Source organism: Mustela nivalis (genome assembly GCF_964662115.1).
Source record: "Mustela nivalis genome assembly, chromosome: 10".
Classification (NCBI taxonomy): domain Eukaryota; kingdom Metazoa; phylum Chordata; class Mammalia; order Carnivora; family Mustelidae; genus Mustela; species Mustela nivalis.
In genome coordinates, this window is record NC_139029.1 from 2,368,057 (window position 1) to 2,388,931 (window position 20,875).

Sequence of the window (20,875 nt, forward strand, 5' to 3'; positions counted from 1 at the left end):
GTGCTGGACGGGCTCGGAGGGAAGAGGGTTCCCGGGGCTGGGCCAGCTGGGAGGATGGAGCGAGAGGTCCCGCAGTGCCCTGCATGCGGTCCTTGCACGTAGGGCCGGGTCCCCGGACACCGGGACCCAGCGTCATCCCGAGTGCTGAGCGTGCACCCCCGGAGCCCGACAGTCCAGGCTTGGGAACTTCGACCCTGGAGAGGGACCACCGGTCCCCGCGGGCCACAGGATCGGCCCCCCGACCTCCCTACGGGAGGGGCTCTCTCTGCCCCCGACACTGGCCTGGCGTGTCCCGGCTGCTGACTTGTCCCCTGCGCTCCTCATGGTCCTTCTCTGGACTGTCCGCCACTTTAACAGGGAAGAAACCGGACTCGGAGGGAAGCAAGGCGAGCTCTCCCGCTCTGCGATCGGTTGGTTTTTCTGCATAGGAGCGGGTGGCGTGGAAATGAGGGGTTTCTATGGTAACGAATTACAGCCGAGGATTGGTGAAAAATGACAGAAATATCCTGTGTGTGAAGTTCTGCTGAACAGGCCGGCAGCACAGGCTGAGGTGCCGTGGTTTTAATTTCCTGGGGCAATTTTCTCCCCGGTGCCGACGGCCTGTGGGCTTGTCTGGGTCTGTTTTCCATTCTGGGGGCCTGATGGGGCCACTGGGGACCTGGTTGTGTCTGCTGAGGTCTGGTGGGGCCTGGCCTTGCCTCATGGGACCTGAGGGGCCTGGTGTTACCTGGTGAGGTCCACTAAGCCTGGTGGGACTTGGTATTTCCTGGTGGGACATGGTGTTGCCTGGTATGATATTGTGGGACCTCGTTCCTGGTGGGGCCTGGTGCGACCTAGAGGAATCTGCTGGGGCCGGAGGTTGCCTGGTGACCTTGTGGGGCCTCATGGAGCCTGGTGTTGCCTGGTGGGACCTGGTGTTTCTTGGTGGGGCCTGGTGTTGCCTGGTGGGATCTGCTGGGGCCTGAGGTTCCCCAGTGACCTTGCAGGGACTGCTGGGACCTGGTGGGGCCTGACATTGCCTAGTAGGACCTGGTGGGGCCTGGTGGGGCCTTCTGGGGTGAGGCACTGCTCTGGTGCTGGACTCGCATCCCAGTACGCAGAGTGGTGAGAGAACCTGGGGCCTAAACCGTCCATCCTCCCTGCGGCACCTGTGGCCGTAGAAGCTGTGCTCACTGTGTGCGAGGGATGTTTCACACTGACCTAAATCTCTGCGTGCGGTGACGGAGGCCCTGGTCCCTGCATGGAGCTTGGCGGGCTGTGCAGAGAAATCGCGCACCGGCAGGAGCTCGGTGCAGAGGCATTAGCATAATGAGCGATTCCTAATTTCTGCAGCAAAGCACTTTCATTCTGATGAGAGAACTGGGCCCTTTTTATTTGGGGATTAGTCCTTTTTGGTAATTAGTGCTCATTAATACAAGTTTCTTCCTTTCCACATCCCGAGGACAGGCAGGGAGCGGCACGTGCCTAAGTACCCCCCGGGGAAGATGCGGCCCCGGGTACACGGGCACAGTGAAGAGCGAGGGGGGGCTCGCACACAGACCCCCCACACACACCGCAGACCCCGCACTTAGCTGCAGGCGCACATGAGTGTGCATCTACGACAGATGGGTACACAACTCCCCTACGGACTCACACTCTTGCACACTCAATGACACACTTATACATGCTCACTGAATGGACCCCATGCTGGGCCACACCCACACAGGCACACACACACATATGAAAAATGGGCCCACAGCCACCCCCAGTGGAGCCATGCTTTTGCACACTCAATGACACACTTACACTCACTGACATGAACCCTATACTGGGCCATACCCACACAGGCACACATGCACGTATATGACAGATGGGCACACGGACCACCTCACAGCAGACTCACAGTCTTGCACACTGACACACATGTGTGCACCAACATCAGACCTCACGCTCAGCCACACCTGCGTATGCACACACACGTATATGTGATGAGCACACAGGCACCCCACAGAAGTACACTCTTGTACACCACTGACACACATGTGCACTGACATGCAGACGCACACAGACACTCACACGCGTATGTGACAGACACACAGACACCCAATGTGGACTCGTGCTCTTACACACTTGCTGACACACTCACACCCACTCTGCCTTTGGTCTTTCACAGGCACTGGTGCACCACCACACGTCGGCAGTCGCCCACGCTGGCCTGCGGTCCCGAGCACACTCCCGTGCACACGTGCACACATGACTCACTCACACACCACACACCGCTCACTCACTGATTTCTTCCCTTTTAAAGTCATGCGAAGCCTCATCAAACTGCCTTGTACTCCGCGGGGCTGGTCTGGAGCCACTTTCCAGGCTGGCAGCTTCGCGCACCCGACACCCCCGCCGCCCCCGCCTACAGCCGTCGCCGACGTCCTGGATCCGTGTCAATTTTCAGACGTGACGCCGGTGACGAGGGCTGGCTCCGAACGGTGCCTGCACCCGGTGCTCTGTTACCTAAGCTGTGGGAGAAGGAGTGTGGGCCCGGGTCCCCTGAGCCTCCACGTGGCTGCCGGTGCGCTGTCAGGGCCCACGCGACGACCCACGCACCCACCGGCGCGTCTTCCCTGGGTTGCGTGGCCTCTGCCCTTCCCCCAGCTATGCCTGAGCCGAGGAGGTGGACTGTGGGGCTTCAGAGGGCACCGCGCTGCAGGCAAATAGGGGAGCCGGAGCGCCAACAGAGCAGTCTGCGCGCCGGCAGATTTCTCGCTCACCCACAGCAGATCTCATTTTCCTGAACAAATCCCAGAGGCCCCGAGTCAGAAGTGCTCCAGCGTGCAGCGCCCAAGGCCACAGCCTGCTCTGAGACTCGCACGTGTGCCTGGGAAGGGGGAGGGTTTGCCGACCACGGCCCGGGCAGGGCTCGGGAGATGCCCGACCTCCGTGCCCCCGTGAAGTCGGGCGGAACCCCCGTCCCTCCGGGCCTCAGGAAGGGGAGGTTGCGAGCGCCGAGACTTGGGTCCGTCACTTCTGTGACATGGAGCCCTGGACCCGAGGGGCCGCCTGAGTCCCCTGCCTCGCCCTCCTGTTACCGCACGTCCTCGACGTGTCTCCGTCTCACTCTGGGCCGAAGCCGAGTGGGGAACAGAAGGGGTTTGAGATCACCTTGTCGGCTGAGTTGGGGGTTTTGAGACCCAGTTTCCCTCCTGCGTCATGCCAAGCAGTCGTGTGTGTCGCACACTCCTGGGAAGAGATGTGCGGCGCAGGTGCACGGGAACGGGGCTGCTGCGATGCTGATGAACAGGAGCCCCCCGCTCCCCACGGCCGCAGGGCTGTGAAGTCAGCTCATGCAGGGCTCCGGCTGCCCCTCTGAGGTGGGGGTCGGCTCTCCTTACCAGAAGGGCGCTGCGGCGTCCCGGCTGGCTGGGGGGACTGCCGGCACAGCCCCCAGGGCCCCCTGACCCTGCTTTCTCTTTTCCACACAGTTCCATGTCCATCCGCTGGCCGGGCTGCTCCCTAGGAAGCCATGCTTGGATACTTATAGCCATGTTCCAGCTCGCCATGGATCTGCCCTCGTGTGAGTCCCTCGGCCCGGGCCCCGACTTCCGGCTCCTGCCCCGGCCGCCGCAGCGGCCACCGCGGCTGTGGAGTTTGAAGAGCGGACAGGCGGCGCGCCTCTCTGTGCCTGTGTGGAGCCCGCGCCCGGCCCGCGTGGAGCGCAGCCACGGGCAGGTGCCGAGTCCGCGCGCCAAACGGGCACACAGACCCAGGGACCAGGTGGCCGCCCTGGCGCCCAGAGGGGGGCTCGCCAAGCCCCCAGCTGCTGCCAAGTCCAGCCCTTCCCTGGGCTCCTCCTCCTCGTCCCCGTCCCCCGCGGCGGGTAGCGGGGCCACCACGGACCCGCAGGCCCTCCTGCGGAGGGAGAAGAGGCACCTGCAGGGGGCCGGCTTCAGCGGTTTTGATTTCCGGGGCAGCAGGCCCACCACAGAGACGGAGTTCATCGCCTGGGGGCCCACGGGGGAGGAGGAGGCCCCGGAATCCAACACATTCCCAGGGCTTTATGGCCCCACCACGGCCTCCATCTCACAGACACGGAAGACAACGGTGGCCACCGCCACCACCACCGCCACAGCCACCACGGCCACCTCCACTACGCTGCAGACTAAGGGGGTCACGGAGCCCCTGGGCCCCAGGAATAGGATCCCGATTGGGGTTAGCACAACAGAGCCTTCCACCAGTCCCAGCAAAGACGACGGCGAAGACGGCAAGCCCCCGCGGATTCTGGGGGAGACCTCAGGTACACCCACCTCTTTTCTGTTTGGGGTTCGGTCTGGGGGAGGACACTCTAGGGTGGGGCTCGCGAAGGTGCCACACTGTGCCTGGTGACGGTGCTGGGCGGGACTCCCCGTTTCTCAGGGGCTACGGCAACGGCAAAGAGCCGACAGTTGGCCCCCCAAGGCGGCCTTGGGGGCCGCGGCGGCACACGTGTCCGTGGGCTTTGGGTCCTGGCAAATATAGGTTGTGCTCTAGCCAGACCCTTCTGGCTGGAAGAAGGGAGGCGGGACAGGGTGTCTCCTCAGTGGTGGCCTAGAAGGGGATGCTGTGCCCACCTTGCCTGTGTCACAGGGGTCTGCACCCCACCAGGCGCAGGGCCACCTCTTCCCAAATGGTACTCCGGGCCAGCCTGGGGAGGAGATGCGGACACGCCTGCTGGTAGAATTCAGGCCCAGGTGGAGTCTCCAAATACCTCCCAGGCCGTGGCCCGTGGAAGGGTAACTGCCACGTTGGCCCAGAGTTAGGGATCGCGTCCAGCAGCAGAAGAGATGGAGGGCAGGTAGAAGGGAGAACTTCCTGTGCTGCCGGCTGAGGCTCTGCAAACTGAGTAGGGCTGGGGAGTGTCTTGCCCAGAGACGGCGTCGCAGGTGTTTGGAGGATGGGGGTCAGAACGAAAGGCTTTCGTCCCTCTGCCCATCGCTCTGGGTGCCTCCGGACAGTTCCCTTGAAGCACCTACTGCAAAGTAGCTTTATATTTTTTTCTCCTCTGCCTCCTCGCCCAGTGGCTTCTAAAGGAGTGGCCCTTGAAAATCTCCCAGGCCACAGCTCGTCCCTTCAGGGCCAGCCACAGGCACGTCCCCAGCATCACAGCTGGCTGAGGGCACACGCAGAGTCTGGGAGCCCTGTGCTCCAGCCGCCTCTGGCTCCCTGTGCCTCTGTGAACAGGCCACGACCCGACTCCCCAGGACCAGGATGTTCACAGATCAGATCTGGGCATGCATATCTAGAAGGGCCGCGGTATCGGCCAGATCTTAAAACAGGATGCGTAGACCAGGGTGTCCACACGAAGCGGTGCAGGGGCCACGTGGCCTTCTGCGCACCATTTATCTGCTTCTCTGTATCCTAAGGCCTTGGGCTCCGCAGGCCCCGAGGGGCCCCTTTCAGGACCCTGGACAGACGAGAATTGCTCCCCTGGGTCTCTCGGCAGCACAGGTCTTCCTGAAGGCTACGTCCGCCCGAGGCTGCGTCTGGCTGTGGTTGGGAGTTGGACAGGTTTCCAGAGAGTGGGCGGCTTTTGTTCCATGACCTAGTTCCTTCCTTCACCTGGACGAGAGAACTGCGGTTTGTATATTCTGAGCAGTTCTTCCCTAGAGAGCAGCGTATCTGTGAAAGCAAACCCAGCTCCATCCCAAAGCCAGGGGCCGGGTCCAGGCCCAGGGACGGAGGCTGTGAGCTCGGAGCATGACGGGAGAAGGTCTGCAGGCAGTCGCGGGCGTCTCCCAGGCAGCCTTTGTGCAGGACCAGGGCACACACAGCCTGCAGCCCAGCACGTCTGTGCCGGATGCCCGAGAGCAGTTTACGGAAGCATTTGTCTTTACCTCAATGAGCTCACAAGCCATCATCATAATAGAATTTAGTGCTGCATTCGTTTACTGTCATCCCCTCTACACACGTCACTTACTGTATAGGCACGGATGAGAAAACAAGTTCCCATTTATTCCAAATTACATTTGTTATTACTAAAGTTAAATGTTCGGGACAGCATTAGAAGGCTCAGCAAATTAATTCACAGTACATTGGAGGTTGCTAATCCAACTCGACAGATGCTTATCTTGGAAAAGATTTATGGTTCTTCATAATATAATCTGGTGCTAGATTAATTTGTTTAGCCAAACAAATTTAAAGGGGGGGGGAAGGTGCGTGTTTGCTTTCAGTGCAGAGAGATGTTAACTCTGGGAAGTGATGCCGGATGCAGAGAAGGGACGCCAGCGGCCCTCAGCATCCAGGCCAAGGCAAGGCAAGACAGGAAGTGCTGAGATGACTCCTCTAACTGGGTGCGTCACAGCCCAGCTGATCCCACAAAAGCGACCCAAGTCACCGAGAGCCCTGATGGGAGCCCCGTAAATTCCCCTTGTCCTAGCTGTCACCACACATAGACCTGGGTTCCCGATTCCTCGTGATGCACAACGACTCCTCACCCTTCTCTGATAGGATTAAAGCTGCAAGGGTGATCTTAGGGATCCCAGAGCAGTGGTCCAGGAGGCTGGGCGTGCCATACACACTTACAAGCTGCAGACTGCCTGCAAATCTGGGCTCTTCTGCAAGTAGCTGTCTGACCCTGGGAAGTTCTCTTCTCTCTTGGCTTCATTTTCTTCACCAGGAAAGTTAGAACTTAGAGACCACCCCATAAATGAAGTGATTGGGAAGTCTTGCCTAGTTTTAGTATTGTGGTTAAGAGTGTCTGCCTTTAAATCCCTGACTTCATCTTGTATTAGCTTTGTGAACTCAGGCAACTTTCTTATCTTCTCTGTGCCTCAGTGGGAATTACATAATTAACCACCTTATAATGTTGCAAAGAGTAAGTGAGATAGTATGGACCAGGGGGTCAATGCCTGGTGCATAACTGCTGTTCATTACATGTTTACTGTGGTTAATACAGTGATGATGATAGTAGTAATAATGATGATGGTGATGGTGGTGATGTTGATGATGGTGCTGGTGCTGGTGATGATGGTGGTGATGATGATGATGGTGATGATGGTGGGTAATGATGCTGATACTTATGGTGATGTGATGATAGTGATGATGATGGTGTTGATGGTGATGATGATGGTGGTGGTGGTGATGATGGTGGTGATGATGGTGATGATGTTGATGGTGATGGTGGTGGTGATGTTGATGGTTATGGTGGTGCTGGTGATGATGATGATGATGGTGATGGTGCTGGTGATGATGATGGTGATGATGGTGGGTAATGCTGATACTTATGGTGATGTGATGGTAGTGGTGATGATGGTGTTGATGGTGATGATGATGGTGGTGGTGGTGATGATGGTGGTGATGATGGTGATGATGTTGATGGTGATGGTGTGGTGATGTTGATGGTTATGGTGGTGCTGGTGATGATGATGATGATGGTGATGGTGCTGGTGATGATGGTGGTGATGATGATGATGGTGATGATGGTGCTGGTGATGATGGTGGGTAATGATGCTGATGCTTATGGTGATGTGATGATAGTGGTGATGATGGTGTTGCTGGTGATGATAGTGATGGAGATGATGATGATGATGGGGATGATGATGGTGATGGTGCTGGCAATGATGGTGATGATGGTGATGGTGATGATGGTGCTGGTGATGATGGTGGGTAATGATGCTGATGCTTATGGTGATGTGATGATAGTGGTGATGATGGTGTTGATGGTGATGATAGTGATGGAGATGATGATGATGATGGGGATGATGATGGTGATGGTGCTGGCAATGATGGTGATGATGGTGATGGTGGTGATGATAGTGGTGATGATAATGGTGGTGGTGATGGTGGTGATGATGGTGGCGATGATGATGATGATGGTGGTGATGTTCATGGTTATGGTGGTGATGATGGTGGTGATGATGGTGGGTAATGATGCTGATACTTATGGTGATGTGATGATAGTGGTGATAATGTGTTGATGGTGATGATAATGGTGGTGGTGATGATGGTGATGACGGTGATAGTGATGATAAGAATGATTGTTGTCCTTGTGATGATTTGCTACCACTAGCAGCTGCTACATTTCCTGTTCCATCGTGGGGTCATTTGATGAGGTCATTTGATGAGATCATCTGATGACGTCCCACATCCTCATCCATGACCTTGGTGCTCTTTGCGGAGGTAGAGGTGGCACTAGCTAGGAACTACTTGGGATGGAAAATCACCTGGCTCAGGTTCACTGAGGCATTGAGCTCCAGCCTCACATGGTGCTGGCAGAGGGTGAGTGTCAGATGGGACAGGAGTTCACTCGAGGTCGAGAAAAGAGGACTCCCCACAGTGAAGCACCATCTTCCTAGGACAGCTCTCTTGCTGGTCATGTTCTGAGTGTGGAATCACAAAGTCTCCTGGGAGAAAAACACAAAGTCATTTCCTGGGCTTTAATCTTAAAACTCGTAAAGGGAGCTGTGGGGAATTCAAGGCAGCTGATTTCAGTGATTGTGTTTGCCCACTGCGGATCTCCTAGGCTGTGGGTGCATGGCATACAGCTAGTGCTCAGTAAAGATTTCTGGGACCTGATGTTCTTAGACTTTCCCTCTTGCCCCTGGACCCTGAGATTCTCCAGCCTGCTCAGGTACCTATGATGCTTTCCTCAACTGTCCATGTTCCTAGCTTTCGAAGGTTCGCCACCGAGGAGGGGCTTTGAAGCCCTGTAGGGTCTCTGTTAATGGTCATTCATGGTGGGTTCCCATTTGGATCAATCATGTATTCATGACACCCAGCAGCTCGAGGAGGGCTCCGAGGTCATCCCCGTCCTGCCTGGTAATTTTTACATTGGGATGCACTCAGGCGTTTCCAAGGATGATTTCCAAGTTGCTTTGTCTTTGTCACCAGGGGGCCTTCACTGTCCTTTAGGTGTGTCCCACTGCAAGCAGGAGGGACAGGCTGGTGTCCTCTTCTCTCACACCGATGGTCAGCTGAACTGAGCAGCACAGCAACCTCGGGAGCACGTCTCATGTGGGGAAATATTTTCAAAATGCTGGGATAGAGGTGGAAGGGAGTTAGGAGCAGCTGTGACAGCTCCTCTCCTCTTCAAGGCTCGATGGCGGGTTAAATGCTGAGCCCCTTTTAATTAACTTGCTGGGTGTTTGCTACCAGGGAAGTGAATCCATCCCTAATTTAAAGATATTTGAAGCAAATGACTCATGAACTTCAAAAGTTTTGAATGACTTAATTGGGATAAGAGCATCCACGAACAAATGAGCGTTTGGAGCTCGCTAAACAACCCGCCCTCTGTGGCCGGCAGGGCTGGGCTTTAGGACGTTGGAGAGGATGCGCCTGGATTCCCCTGGTGACCGGTTGTGGCACGGGTGGGAGGGCGCACGTCTGTCCACAGCCCTGTGCACCACCCAACCTCCCAGGGCGCCGCTCTGCTTTTGCTGAGCAAAGCTATGTTCACACCAAGTGGATAACTGAGCTCTGACGCGTTTGAGCCAGCCTCGAAGCCTTCTGGAGATGACCCTGCCACCGGCTCACCTTTGCTTCCCTTCCACGTGTTCCTTGCCCCAGTGTTTTGCATCTAGCGCTTCTTACACTTCTTATTTCCACCAGAACCGCCTCCTCCCCCTGAGAGCAAGTCAGGGGTCAGGAAGCTTCCTTAGTTCTTGCGGGATCGCGATGCCTGTCCTGGTGCCCTTTCTCTGTTTCCCTTTTGCCCAGCGCTCAGGAGCTGCAGGAAGGGGCCTGAACTGAGGAGACACGCGTCTCCTCTAAGGCACTGGGAGGAGTTGCTGGCCATGCAGGTGTCGGGGGAGGGGGCTGCAGGCGACCCCCGCCCCCTGCCCCTGCAGAAGGTACCTCCCTGATATCCGGCGCTCCACCAAACGCTGGATGGATAACGGACCCGTTTGATACACGGTGGATTGAATTTATGGTTTTCATCCACTCACAGGGGAATGATTCTAAGCGTAGAGATTAAATATTAGACAGAACATTATTTTTAGAATTATTTGACGATGTGAAGAGGACTGGTTTCAGAATTTCTAGCATCTGATCTGTTGTGCCCTGGCTGTCTTTCCAAGGGGTTTAAAATCTATCTGGGAAAGTCATACAGGTAAGGACACGCGCCGTCACGAGAGAGAAGCGACAGTTAAGGACAGGAGCGGAAATGTCAGAAAACTGCAGCTTGGGCGGCCGCACCGGGACTCTAAAATCCCCGTAAAAGGAGGAGGGGCCGGTCCCAGGGGAACGGGCCCTGCCAGGCTTTCCGGAGAGTGAAGGAGGCTGGTCCTGACTGACGGGGAGGGTGTGTACGGACAGAGCACCGGGGAGGGCAGAGCACACTAAGCACTCTGGGCACCAGAAGCCCGGAGGCCTGCCTGGTGGAGGGCATCGGAGTAAGTGGCCAGGGACACAGTCTCCTCACGTCTAGAAAGACAGGAGGAAAATCCCTTGAGGCCCCCGAAGGTCCATAAGAAGGTTCGAGGCTCAGTGTTCCTTCTGCACACAGCTAGGAAAACGGCCTGCCCTGCCCTTTCGTCATCAGTGGAAGGAGAAGGCTGGCGGGCTCTGGCCCTCCCCTCCCTCCTGGCACCGCTCCAGGCAGGAGGGCAGCGGCTCCCGTGCACAGCGAGCTCAGGGCTCGGTGGCACAGGCAGCCGCGGCCAGGATTTCTGAGCTGCCAGGTGGGGGGGAGACGTCACCTTCCCAACTACCCCCACCCGGGAGCAGCCCTGTGTGGCGGGTGTCCGATGTGCAAAGGCCCCACATGCGTACACCTGCTGGGAGACGCCTTGCCCTCAGCCCCGGCGCGGGCCGGTTCCAGCCCCTGGGTGGCCGCCCGGTTCCTGAGGCTCAGCCAGGATCACAAGGCAGACACGCGTCGGTTGTGCCGTACGATCAGACGGGAAGACAAGGCCTCCGGTCTTGGCTTCCCATGTGGTTCGGTGAATCTCTGCCTTGGATTGGAGTCTGTTGCTTGGAGGGGACGGTCAGCAGCACCCGAGGAGGATGTTTCTCTTCCAGAACCTTCTGTCAGCAGCGGGGATGCCCCGTCTGTCTCCGGAGCAGAGGCGGAGGTGTCTGCCAAGCTGACTGAGGATGGGACATGGGGCGGTGAAGCCGGTGCTGCAGCGTTGGGGGCGGGGAGCCCCTGCCCTGACCCAGGCATGACCCAGGCCCTGGCTGCCCCCCGTCCCCGGCTGGTGGTGTGACCATGCTGTGCCCTGTGACCTCAGGGAGTGCTGGCTTCCTTGACAGCAGACTGGGAAACCGTTTCCACCTCACAGGCTGGTTTTGAGGCATGGCTGAGCTCACCTGCGCAGAAAGCTCAGCATACAAGGGCGTGTCAGAGGCCCTGGGCACGTGCATGCCCCCTCGCTCTGCCTCGGGGAGGGAAGGGCACTTGTGCTGGGCAAGCAGGACCCCTGTGTCCTTCAGCCTCCCCTGATGGGGCCGGGGTGAGCACATGCAGGTGCCTGGATTTCTCTGCCCCGGAAGGATGCACCAGTCAGACCCATCCAGGAAACCCTCTGCAAAAGCCCTGTAACCCTCCAGGTCAGCAGCCCCACGTGTGCCCTGCGCGGGCACCACGTCCAGGGGCCCGGCCCGGCGGAGGGCTGTCCTCTGGAGTGCTGGTCAGCGTGTCCTCTGCCAGGGGCCGGCCAGCTTCTCTGCAGACTGTCCCTTTGAGTGACCTGTGGCCAGACTCGAGCTTCACTCTTTATGTTCTCAAAACTGCCCTTGGAAGGTGGTGGGGCTGACACTCAGGGAGCCTCTTGGGAGTCGAGGAGGTGGGCCAGGGACCTTTCTGTGACTCTGAGGGTCCGCCACCCCCAACACCCCTGTTGCCTGAAGCGTCGGGGATTCTGAGTGGGACCTAAATCCAAGAGGAAGTTCTTGGCCCAGGTGTGAGACCCAGTGAAGAAGGAAGCTTTTAGAAGCTCCACGGAGTCCTGTCATCAGCAGAGCTCACGGCAGGTGGGTGGAAACGTAGGATGCCCCCCGCCCCCTGTGCGGTTTCCCATGCTGAACAGAAAGATGTGGATGTGTCCTGAGGCCAGAGGAAGAGCCACACCGGGGTCCCCTTCCCGGTTCCCACCCCTGCCAGGAGACGTTGTCTATGGGGTGGGCCAGGAAGAAAGGCTAACAAGCTCGGGCCAGCTTCCCGCCATCCCCTTCGACTGACGTGAGTGCCTCGTTTTGGAGAAACTATAACTGTCCTCCAGACTCATCTAATGCCCTCGGTGCGACCGAGAGGAAACGGACATGAACGTGTGATCAATGCTGCAACCTGCGCACGGCTTCACCGGAAGGCGTGGCGAGGTGGTCGGAGGCTCAGCCCCTGCCCCGTGCGGCTTCATCAGGAACCCCAGGGCAACACGCGCTACGACAGGGGTGCCGTCTGAGCGTGGGGGGGCAGCTGGCTTTTGGAAAATGGTGAACAACTCCCGGCAACATTTGGGACCAAAATAATCCAGCCTCCTTTCGATCTCCACGGCGGTGGTGTTCTTGGAAACTTTGGTGCTTATTAAAACCATGCAAAAAATACTCTGGGTCTGTACGTGCAACAGAAGGAGGCTCGCTGGGCTCGGAGCATTTATAGCAGGAGCGAGCAGAAGGATGCCGGGAGTCACGCAGAACGGAGGGCCGGCCGTGGGTGAGCACGTCTGTCCTGTACACTGTGGGGCAGGAGCGTCCTGTCCCTACGCAAATAACGTCAGTCATTGTGACAACCAAGAACGTCCCCACGTGCCCCTGCCCCCCGAGAAGCCCTGTTCTCGCCCCGGACATTCCAGAGGCAAGAGGCAGCCTCCCACGCCGGAGACAGGTGGCCTTGCCCCCGGCCGCATGCTGCCCAGAAAGGACCAGCTTCCAGGGCCTCCTGGCTGGGGGCTGGAAACACCAGGCGTTTGTCCCCTCCCAGTCTGCGGGACCGGGGCGGGTCTCTCCTGCCTCTTCCAGCTGGGGGTGATGGCAGGTGTCCCTCGGCTCCTGGCCGCACCCCAGCCTCTGCCTCTGTGCTCACACGGCCTATCCCCTCCGTGTCGGTGTCTCCCCGCTTCTTAGGAGCACACTGGCCATTGCCTCGGGCCCAGGCTGAGAACCCGGGATGGCCTCATCTTGAGATCCTTCATGTCATCACGTCTGCAAAGTGCCTGCTTCTAAATAAGGTCACACTCGCAAGGCCTGGGGTTTAGGACCAAGTCGTAGCTGTTCCTTGGAGCTGCCGTTCAGTCTGGGAGGGGTGGGGGGCCGGCATCACCCCCACTGCCTGGGAGTCGGCAGCCCCTTCAGATTTTCTCCGAAAGCTGGGAGCACTGTGGACCCTTCACCTGCCCGTCTTGCTGGAGCAGAAGGTGGGCCTGGAGAGGGCATGGCCCAGCCTCACCCACCCACCCTTCGCGAGGCCTGGGAGCCACTGGGGCTTGGAGAAAACACCACCTGCATTTACCAAAAATGCTTTGTATTTGTTGAGCCTCAGAGACAGGTCAGAGCTGAAAATGTCTGGCCTCCGGGTCGCCCCGGGCCCTGAAGATCCGTCCTTCACTCATGTGCGTGTCCACCAGAACCGTTTCCTGAGCACCTACGGTGTGCAGGCCGTGCGCTTACATCAGAAGACGACCGTGGTCCCTGTCCCCTCCAGGGGCAGCAGATGGACAGAGACACAGCCAGGACACGAGCAAGGCCACCCCAGGTGTGGGGCACGGTGCCTGCGGCTGGGGCGGGGAGCTGGTCTCGAGCTGAGATCGGTGGGTAGGAGGAGGGGGTCGAGGAGGAAGAGCGGCAGCCGCAGCCAAGGGGGCGGGAGTGGGACAAGCGACAGGGGCTGTGGTGTGGCGGGCCACGGGGCTGGGGGCAGGGGAGGTCCGGGGTTGGGCTGGGCGTGGAGGCCGTCGTGGGGGCTCCGGGTTTTAGTCTGAGGAGGGTGGGGTGAGCAGAGACTGGGCTGACCTGGTGAACCCCCCGGGAGCCCTGCAGGTCTGAAAGGACAGAGCTGGGGGGAGACCGGGGCGGGGGCGGGGGCATGAGGGTGCCTGGGACTGGCTGAGAACTCGGTGGGTGGCAGGAGGGAAAGAGAACAATCTGGAAGGCCTCCTAAGTGTCTGGTCTGAGCAGCCCGTGCCTTCGACGTGGGTGGCGCCTGTCCTGAGCGGGGGTCGGCGTGGATGGGAGAGGGCAGCCGGCAGCCCCGTGGGCCCGGCTTCGCTGCAGTGGCCGCACCGGCTGTCCAAGGGGACACCCGTGGGCCCCCTCAGACTTGCATGTTTGCAGCCGGGGAAAGGTCTGGCCTGCGGTGGAGACCCCAGAGCCGTTGGGGTCTGGGTGGTGTCAGAGGTCCTGTGGCTAATTGAGATCACCTGGAGAGAGTGTAGACGGTGTGCGAGGGGGTCAGGGACAGAGGACAGAGCCCCAGAGTGTCCTGAAGCACAAGGAAGCGAGCCCAGGGAGGAGGGGTGCGGAGGGCGGGACCTGGGAAGCCTCAGAAAGCACCTCCCAGAGGAGGGGAGGCGGGAGAGGAGGGGAAAGAGGAAGAGGGAGCCGAGGGGAGGAGGGAGGAGTGGGACGGGGAGGGCCTGGTCCTGGTCAGGGCTCCGAGGACACAAGAGGGACGAGTACGGAGGCGACCATCACCTTTGTCCCCACGGAGGTGCAGGCGTGCAGGCGTGGCGAGAAGGTCTGCTGGGTGTGCGGCGGGACCGGAGGCGAGACCGTGGAGGCTGTGCAGGACCCTTTGCTGCCGCCCTCGAGGGAGCAGGCGGGCTTGCCCATCCGCGTGAATGGTCCGGGGCAGGATGAACGCGGTGCAGGCCGGACGCAAGCGAGGGCCTCGAGGGCCTCGTGCGGAACACCAGCGGCCCCGGCTGGCTGCGGGGCGGCCCACGCCCGCCCGCACAGCTGAGCTCCACACAGGACGGGCTGGGCTTGTGGAGGGAGCAGGAGGCAGGGAGGAGAAGATGGCCTTCCTGGGAACCCCGCTTTCCTGGCACCAGACGTTTCCCCTTCCACTCGAGAGCTCCTTGTGAGCTGGAGACAATTGTGCCCCTGAGGGACAGCGTGGAGGGGCCCTGCCCTGCAGGTGGGGACAGGCCATAGATGCGGGTGAGGGCATGTGAGCAAGGCCTGACCGGTGGGAAGGGGAGGAGGAGGGCCCGGGCGTGCGGGACATGCACAGAGGCCTCCTGGCACGGGGGAGCTGGATGTGGACGGGCAGAAGGAGGTGGTGGGGCTGGAGCCAGTGTGGGGGCCGCGGAGGTCCCGACCAGGGGCAGGAGCTGTGTGTGTCCCCAAGGGCACATAGGAGCTGTGGGAAGGCCCGCTCCGAACGTGCAAGCCCGCCCTGTCCCCGCTGGCTCTGGCGATGCTCCAGGCCTCACGGAAGGCCCCTCATCTGGGGAGGGGGGCTGGCATCCTCACCGGGTCGTGCCACGGGCCAGTGGTTTGGAAGAACACCTCCCGATGCCGGCCTGCGCCCAGTCCCCCGGGAGCCGGACCTCACCGGATGCACCGAGCATCGCCGGGCGTCTCAGCCTTCCGTCCGCCCCTTCCCAGGGGCAGCGGAGGCCTCTCCTCCTTCAGAGCCCCCGGGAGGCCGTGGGGACGACACCCACCGCCGTCTCTCACCCGAACCAAGACGGACCTTGCCCCTGGCAGACACCGAGACCCAAACTTGGAAATGCGGCTCGGGCTTTCCTGGGAGGGCGTGTTCCGTCTGCCTCCGTGGGGACACGTGTGGCCGGTTAGGGTCTACGGGCCCCAGACCCAGACCCAGGCAGCTGGCACTGCCCCCAGAGCTTGGGTCAGCGGTCAGCTGCCTGCTCCCAGCTGGCGGATGGCTGACACGCCAGGGGAGCAGGGCCAGGAGCCACGCAGTGTCGGGGTACAGGCCACCTCAGGCACCTCAGCAGGCACTCCGCTCTGCCCTGCCATTGTTCCAGATTTCCACGGAGCAGGGGACAGTGTGGGGCGCAGAGCCACGACGGGGGGCAAGGCGGGGAGACAGGAGGTCTTGCATTTGGCATAAAGTCCTGAAGATTCATGCCCCACTGTCGTCCAGGCCACACTCCCGCTCTCGAGTCTCCCGACTGTACTGTCTTCTCGGGGCCGTTCGTCACTGTCCAGGGCACTTAAGCTCCCGGTCCCTGCCCCAAGGTGCAGAGGCACCGCGCTGGCTCCTGCGTTGAGAAACAGGCAGTGGGAGGGCCGACGGGAGGGGGCCTCTCTGTCTCTCCGGAGCGTCCGGGAGGCCTCTCCTTGGCCAGGTTCATGCTCTCCCCTCAGCCGGAGTGGCCACCGCCCCCTCCTCCTTCTGATGCTCGCACCTCCAGGGCCCCCTGGATTCTTCCTCCCCAGGGGGAGGCATTTACTCTGACTCTGGTCATTTTATCCCCGCTTGCCTGGACGTCTGTCCTGCCCCCGTCCCCTAGGACCAAGAGCGGCGCATACCGGCTGCGTGCTCAGCACTTTCCCTGGGTGACCACCCAGCCCGGGAGCTCCTTGGGGGGCAGAAGCAACCCTCCTGCGCCCAGGGCCCACATCCCCCGCGCCCCCGGCTCCTGGCGCAGGGCCCGGCCCACAGCTGCCTCGCGCTGCTTCTCTGAACAAAATGCAACTTCCGGGCAAATGTGTTCATCGGGGCGAGACACGCCAGGTCTTCGACGTTTGGTGAGAGGGAGAGAGGGAGAGACAGGGCAGTAACGCCCTGGGCCTTTGAAAGTCGCCCGAGCCTAGGCCGTGAGAAGGCGCCGCTGTCCTGTGCAGAGCCCCACGCTCTGGTGTCGCGGTACCTGCCCACCGGGGCTCACTGCCCACGTCCGCCGCCTCACACGCATTCCGGCACCTCCAGACTGGGCAGGGCAGCGTGTCTCGGCGAAGAGAATGATGTTCCTGCCGGCCATCCCCGCACGCTGGTGGCCGCGGCTTCCGGCCCAGGCTAATGGGTCCCCTGCAGCTGGGGTATGAGCTGCGGTGGGGCGTCCCACCCAGGGGCGAGTTCCTCTTCGGCAGGGCTCTAGGGACCAGACGGGCCGGGGCAGCTCCCCACTAGCAGCAGCACGGAGGGATGTCTTTTCTGTGGCACAGCCGTGCGCGTCGAGAGAGAAGGCTCTGGTGACCCTTTCCGTTCTCCGGAGGACGCAAGTCCCGCCGGCTTGGGGCCGCGCCCATATGACCCTGTGTATCCTGGCTTCCTCCTTAAAGAGGGCATTTGGGTCCTGCAGGGGACACAGTTCAGTCCACGGTCCTGGGTGGAGAGAAAACACACTGCCGTGTGCGTGAGGGTGAAGAGAAGTGGGGGCAGGCCGTGGAACCCCGTGGTGGACGCTGAGGAGGACTTGCTGTGTGCGTGTGGGGTGCGCGGCCCCGGGGCTGCGTCGGGAGCTCGCGGCGCGCAGGGCCGGCGTGTGTCCTGCCCATCCCCGTTCAGGGTTCCGCCTCCCCGTTTGGTGGGGAAGCGCCTCCCCAGAAGCCAGGAGGGGCTGGCGGTCTGCTTCCCGGAGCTCAGTGGGGCTGGTCCGTGGGGTGGGTGCTGGCTGGCGTGGCAGGTTGGGAGCCACGGGGGTTCCTGGTGGACCGTCTGGGTGGGGGAAGCGGTCAGAGTCCGTGTTTCCAAAGGCGCGTTTCAAAGGCTCGGTCAGCGCTGCTTCCCTTCGGTGATGGTGAGGAAGGATGGACGAGACGCACAGCGGCCTCCCCGGCGCGTTCATCTCCGCGTCCCCTGGGGCCGGGGTCGGGGACACTCCCTGAGAAGGGCTCCCGGCGCCCCTACCCCCAGAGCCGTCTACACAGCATGGCCTGGGACAGCGGGCCGCACCACGCTGAGCCCCTGCTCGGACCTGGGGTCCCTGCAGCTCTGGGGACACTGGCCGCCCTGTGGACGTGCCGATGTGACATGACAGTGCTCTATCCCTCTGGGCCCCGAGCCGTCCTGCCTGGGTGACCAGCCGGCCCAGGTGTACTCAGGTGTTCTCAGGGCTCCCGCATGCGTCACCCCCACGGTCCTCCCTCCCCTGGTTGAGCAAACTCATGGCTCTCTTACTCATTGTCTCTGGCACAGCACACAGCAGGGACTCTCTGGCCGCTCCCCACCCTGGCCTGTCTGCCCCTGACTCCCACCCACCTTTTGGCAGGTGCTTCTGTGGGATCTCTGTGCCTGGAGCATGGACAGGGCCTGTGACTTGCTTCCAACCAGTAGAATAGGGCAAAGCAGACAGGTGACATTGTCCTCTGGTCACCTTCCATCCTATGGGATCCACAGAGTCACGAGGGACGCTCTCATGCTGACCAGGACAGAGCAGCTGCCATGTGCTGGGGCAGCCTTGGAGAGGCCCACAGGCCAGGGGACTGCAGGCAGCCTCCAGGAGCTGAGGACGGGCCCCAGCAGTGGCCCACAAGAAGCCATCTCTCTCAGTCCCATGGCCGCAAAGAAACAGAATCTGGAATGAGCTTGTGAGCAGGCCCCTCCCTTGTTGGGCTTCCAGATGAGAACACAGCCCAGTCATGGGAGATGCCAGGAGCCTCAGATGGCAGAGATCTCAGGCACCCAGGGTCTCTGAGACCCCAAGCACAGGACCCAGTGAGGCCACAGTGGGGCTACTGATCCCCAGAAACTGACTACATCAAGAGGTTGGCCCCTCTGAGCTTGTGGTCATTGGCTGCTCAGGGTAGGCCAGTTTGTGTCAACAAGCAGGTTTGAACGAGTGTGAGGTTGGTCACGGGGGATGGGTCCAGGTGGGCAGTCAGACCCTCGCCTTCCTTCACTGGCCAGCGTGGAGAGAAGCTCCAACCTCTGGAAGCTTCTGTTTGGGGCACGGATAGTGAAGCCTGGGAGCCAGGGTCCTCCTCCTCCTCTGACCCAGCCCCCCGGAGGCTCTGCTGTCAGTCCCCCTAGGAACCAGCCTCGCTGGACATGTCACCAAACATGTGGGCTCTCAGGCTGGCCCTCCAGCCCTGGCTGCAGACCCCCTGCTGGTCTTCCCGTAGCTCCAACGTGTGCAGAGCCCTCCATACTCTTCCTCAGAGCGTGGGCTGGCACGGGGCCCACAGCTGCGCCATGTCCTGGGAAGGGTCATTGAAACGAATCACACACCCACTCCAGAGATGGGTCGTTGATAACAGACTCAGCTGCTCGGCTTCCCACCCTACAGAGCACCCGCCGAGAACGAGTAGACCACAGCCCGGCTCCCCGCCTGGTTAGGGACAGGCCCTCCCTAGCCTTGTGGCAGGAGGGCAGGTCCGAGCGGGAACGACCCTCGGCGGGGTGTGTGTCCCCACGGGTGTCGCTCCACTCACCCGGACGCCAGGGCTGTCCAGCCTCGGGGTCCTGCCCGGGCCCTCGGGGAAGCACACGGGGCACGCTCAGGACCCTCCCGGACAGCGGTGTCTTTTGGCTCCTGGGCTCTGTGTCCCCCTCGCGATGACCTGCTCGCCCCGTGCTCGCCCCGTGCTCGCGCCTGTGTGCTGAGTCCCAGTGTGGTACCCTGGAGTGTCACAGGAGCTTAGTCAGAGCTCCGTGCGGTGGAGGGGCGGGGGTGGTCCTTCTGTGCAGGGACCTCGGAGTCTCTGTGGGGCTGAACAAGCAATACTTACTGTCCCCGTCCTGGGTCCTGAAGGTCCAAGAGGAGCTCTTCTGAGGCCGTGGGGCAGAATCCACTCCAGGCATCTCCTCCCCTTGCCTCAGGGCTCCCGGGCTTGTGGACGGCCGTCCCCTCCCTGTGTCCCCACGTGGTGCTCCCTATGCGCGCGCTTGTGTCCAAGTTTCCCCTTCCCATGGGTCACAGTCGGTCGGGGCCTCCCTGATGACCTCACTTGAACTTAACGACCCCCGTAAAGACCCACTTCCCAAGTCAAGCCCCATTCTGAGGTCTGGGGGGCTCAGAATCCAACACCGCTCTGAAGCAGGCCATGGCTCAGCTCTTAACAAGTGTCCTCAGACGTCGGGCCCGGCCAGATAACCCGGGATAGCGGCATCGGGAGACCGTCAGTCACATCTGCAGAGTCACATCTGTTTCCAGATACAGACTCTCCACGGGGTCTGTGCGGCATGACGTCAGCATCTTCGGGGGGGACAGAGTTCAACCCTGGGAGCACCCCCCTTCCCTCTGCACCCTACTGCCAACAAAACACAGCTCTTCTGGCTCGTCTCTGAGCAAAGACATTGTGTCACCAGGCGGTGCCCTCCCATGGGCCCCGAAAGAGCAGATCCTGAGCCTGGGCACGGAGGGGTTCTTCTCCCTCAAGAGGAGTTTCTGGAATTTTCCCTGACCACACGTGGATCATTTAAGGTCTTATCTGAGGTGGAGATGGGGGGCAGGGGAGGCCAGCCGCTGCTGTGTCTGTGGCAGAGGTTTCTTGTAAAGTCTGATGTTCTTGTTCACTTTGGCTTCGGGGAGAAAAATGACTCGCGAGACCCTGCAAGGCAATGCAGGCAGCAGCTCGCAGGGCTGTTCCAGAAGCCGGCGGCACACTGAGCCAGACGCCGGGAGAGAAGGAGGCGCAGGGGGGCGGCGGGGAGGTGCTTACCTCCTTCTTGATCTTGTCTCATTTTTACAAGAAAAGCAAAAGCGTAAGCTTCTGCTTCTGCTGGATTTGCCGACCGTGTGGATCGGTTTCTGCCATCTTTCCGCTCACTCAGACCTCGGGAACGTTGTGACCCCTCCGCGCTCCGCTGCCAGGGGTGGCACCACAGAGCCCAAGGCCTGCCTTTCAGGCCAGCGTCCAGGGGAGACACATCTCCCCTGGGGGAAAGCACCGGCTCCTTCTATCCTTTGGCACTGAGCCTGCGGCTGCTGGGCTGGGGCAGCCAGTTCCCCAGGGAGACAAGCATTTCTTGCACACCTGTGGTGCAGCCAGGAGTTGGGCACCCAGAGCTGCACAAGGAGGGGAAAAAAACCTCTCGAACAACTCTTGACACTCATCTTAATGCTCTCCT

At 60.6% G+C, this 20,875-nt stretch overlaps 1 protein-coding gene across 1 annotated transcript in view; it reads left to right on the forward strand.

The window, feature by feature from the left end:
• The window catches only part of AJAP1 (adherens junctions associated protein 1), a 110,105-nt gene that overhangs the window by 49,378 nt on the left and 39,852 nt on the right, over positions 1-20,875 (forward strand). Inside the window, exon 2 of the mRNA XM_082687938.1 lies at positions 3,459-4,270. Within this exon, the coding sequence (XP_082544064.1) occupies positions 3,459-4,270 (812 nt within the window). The remainder of the gene's footprint in view (positions 1-3,458; positions 4,271-20,875) is intronic.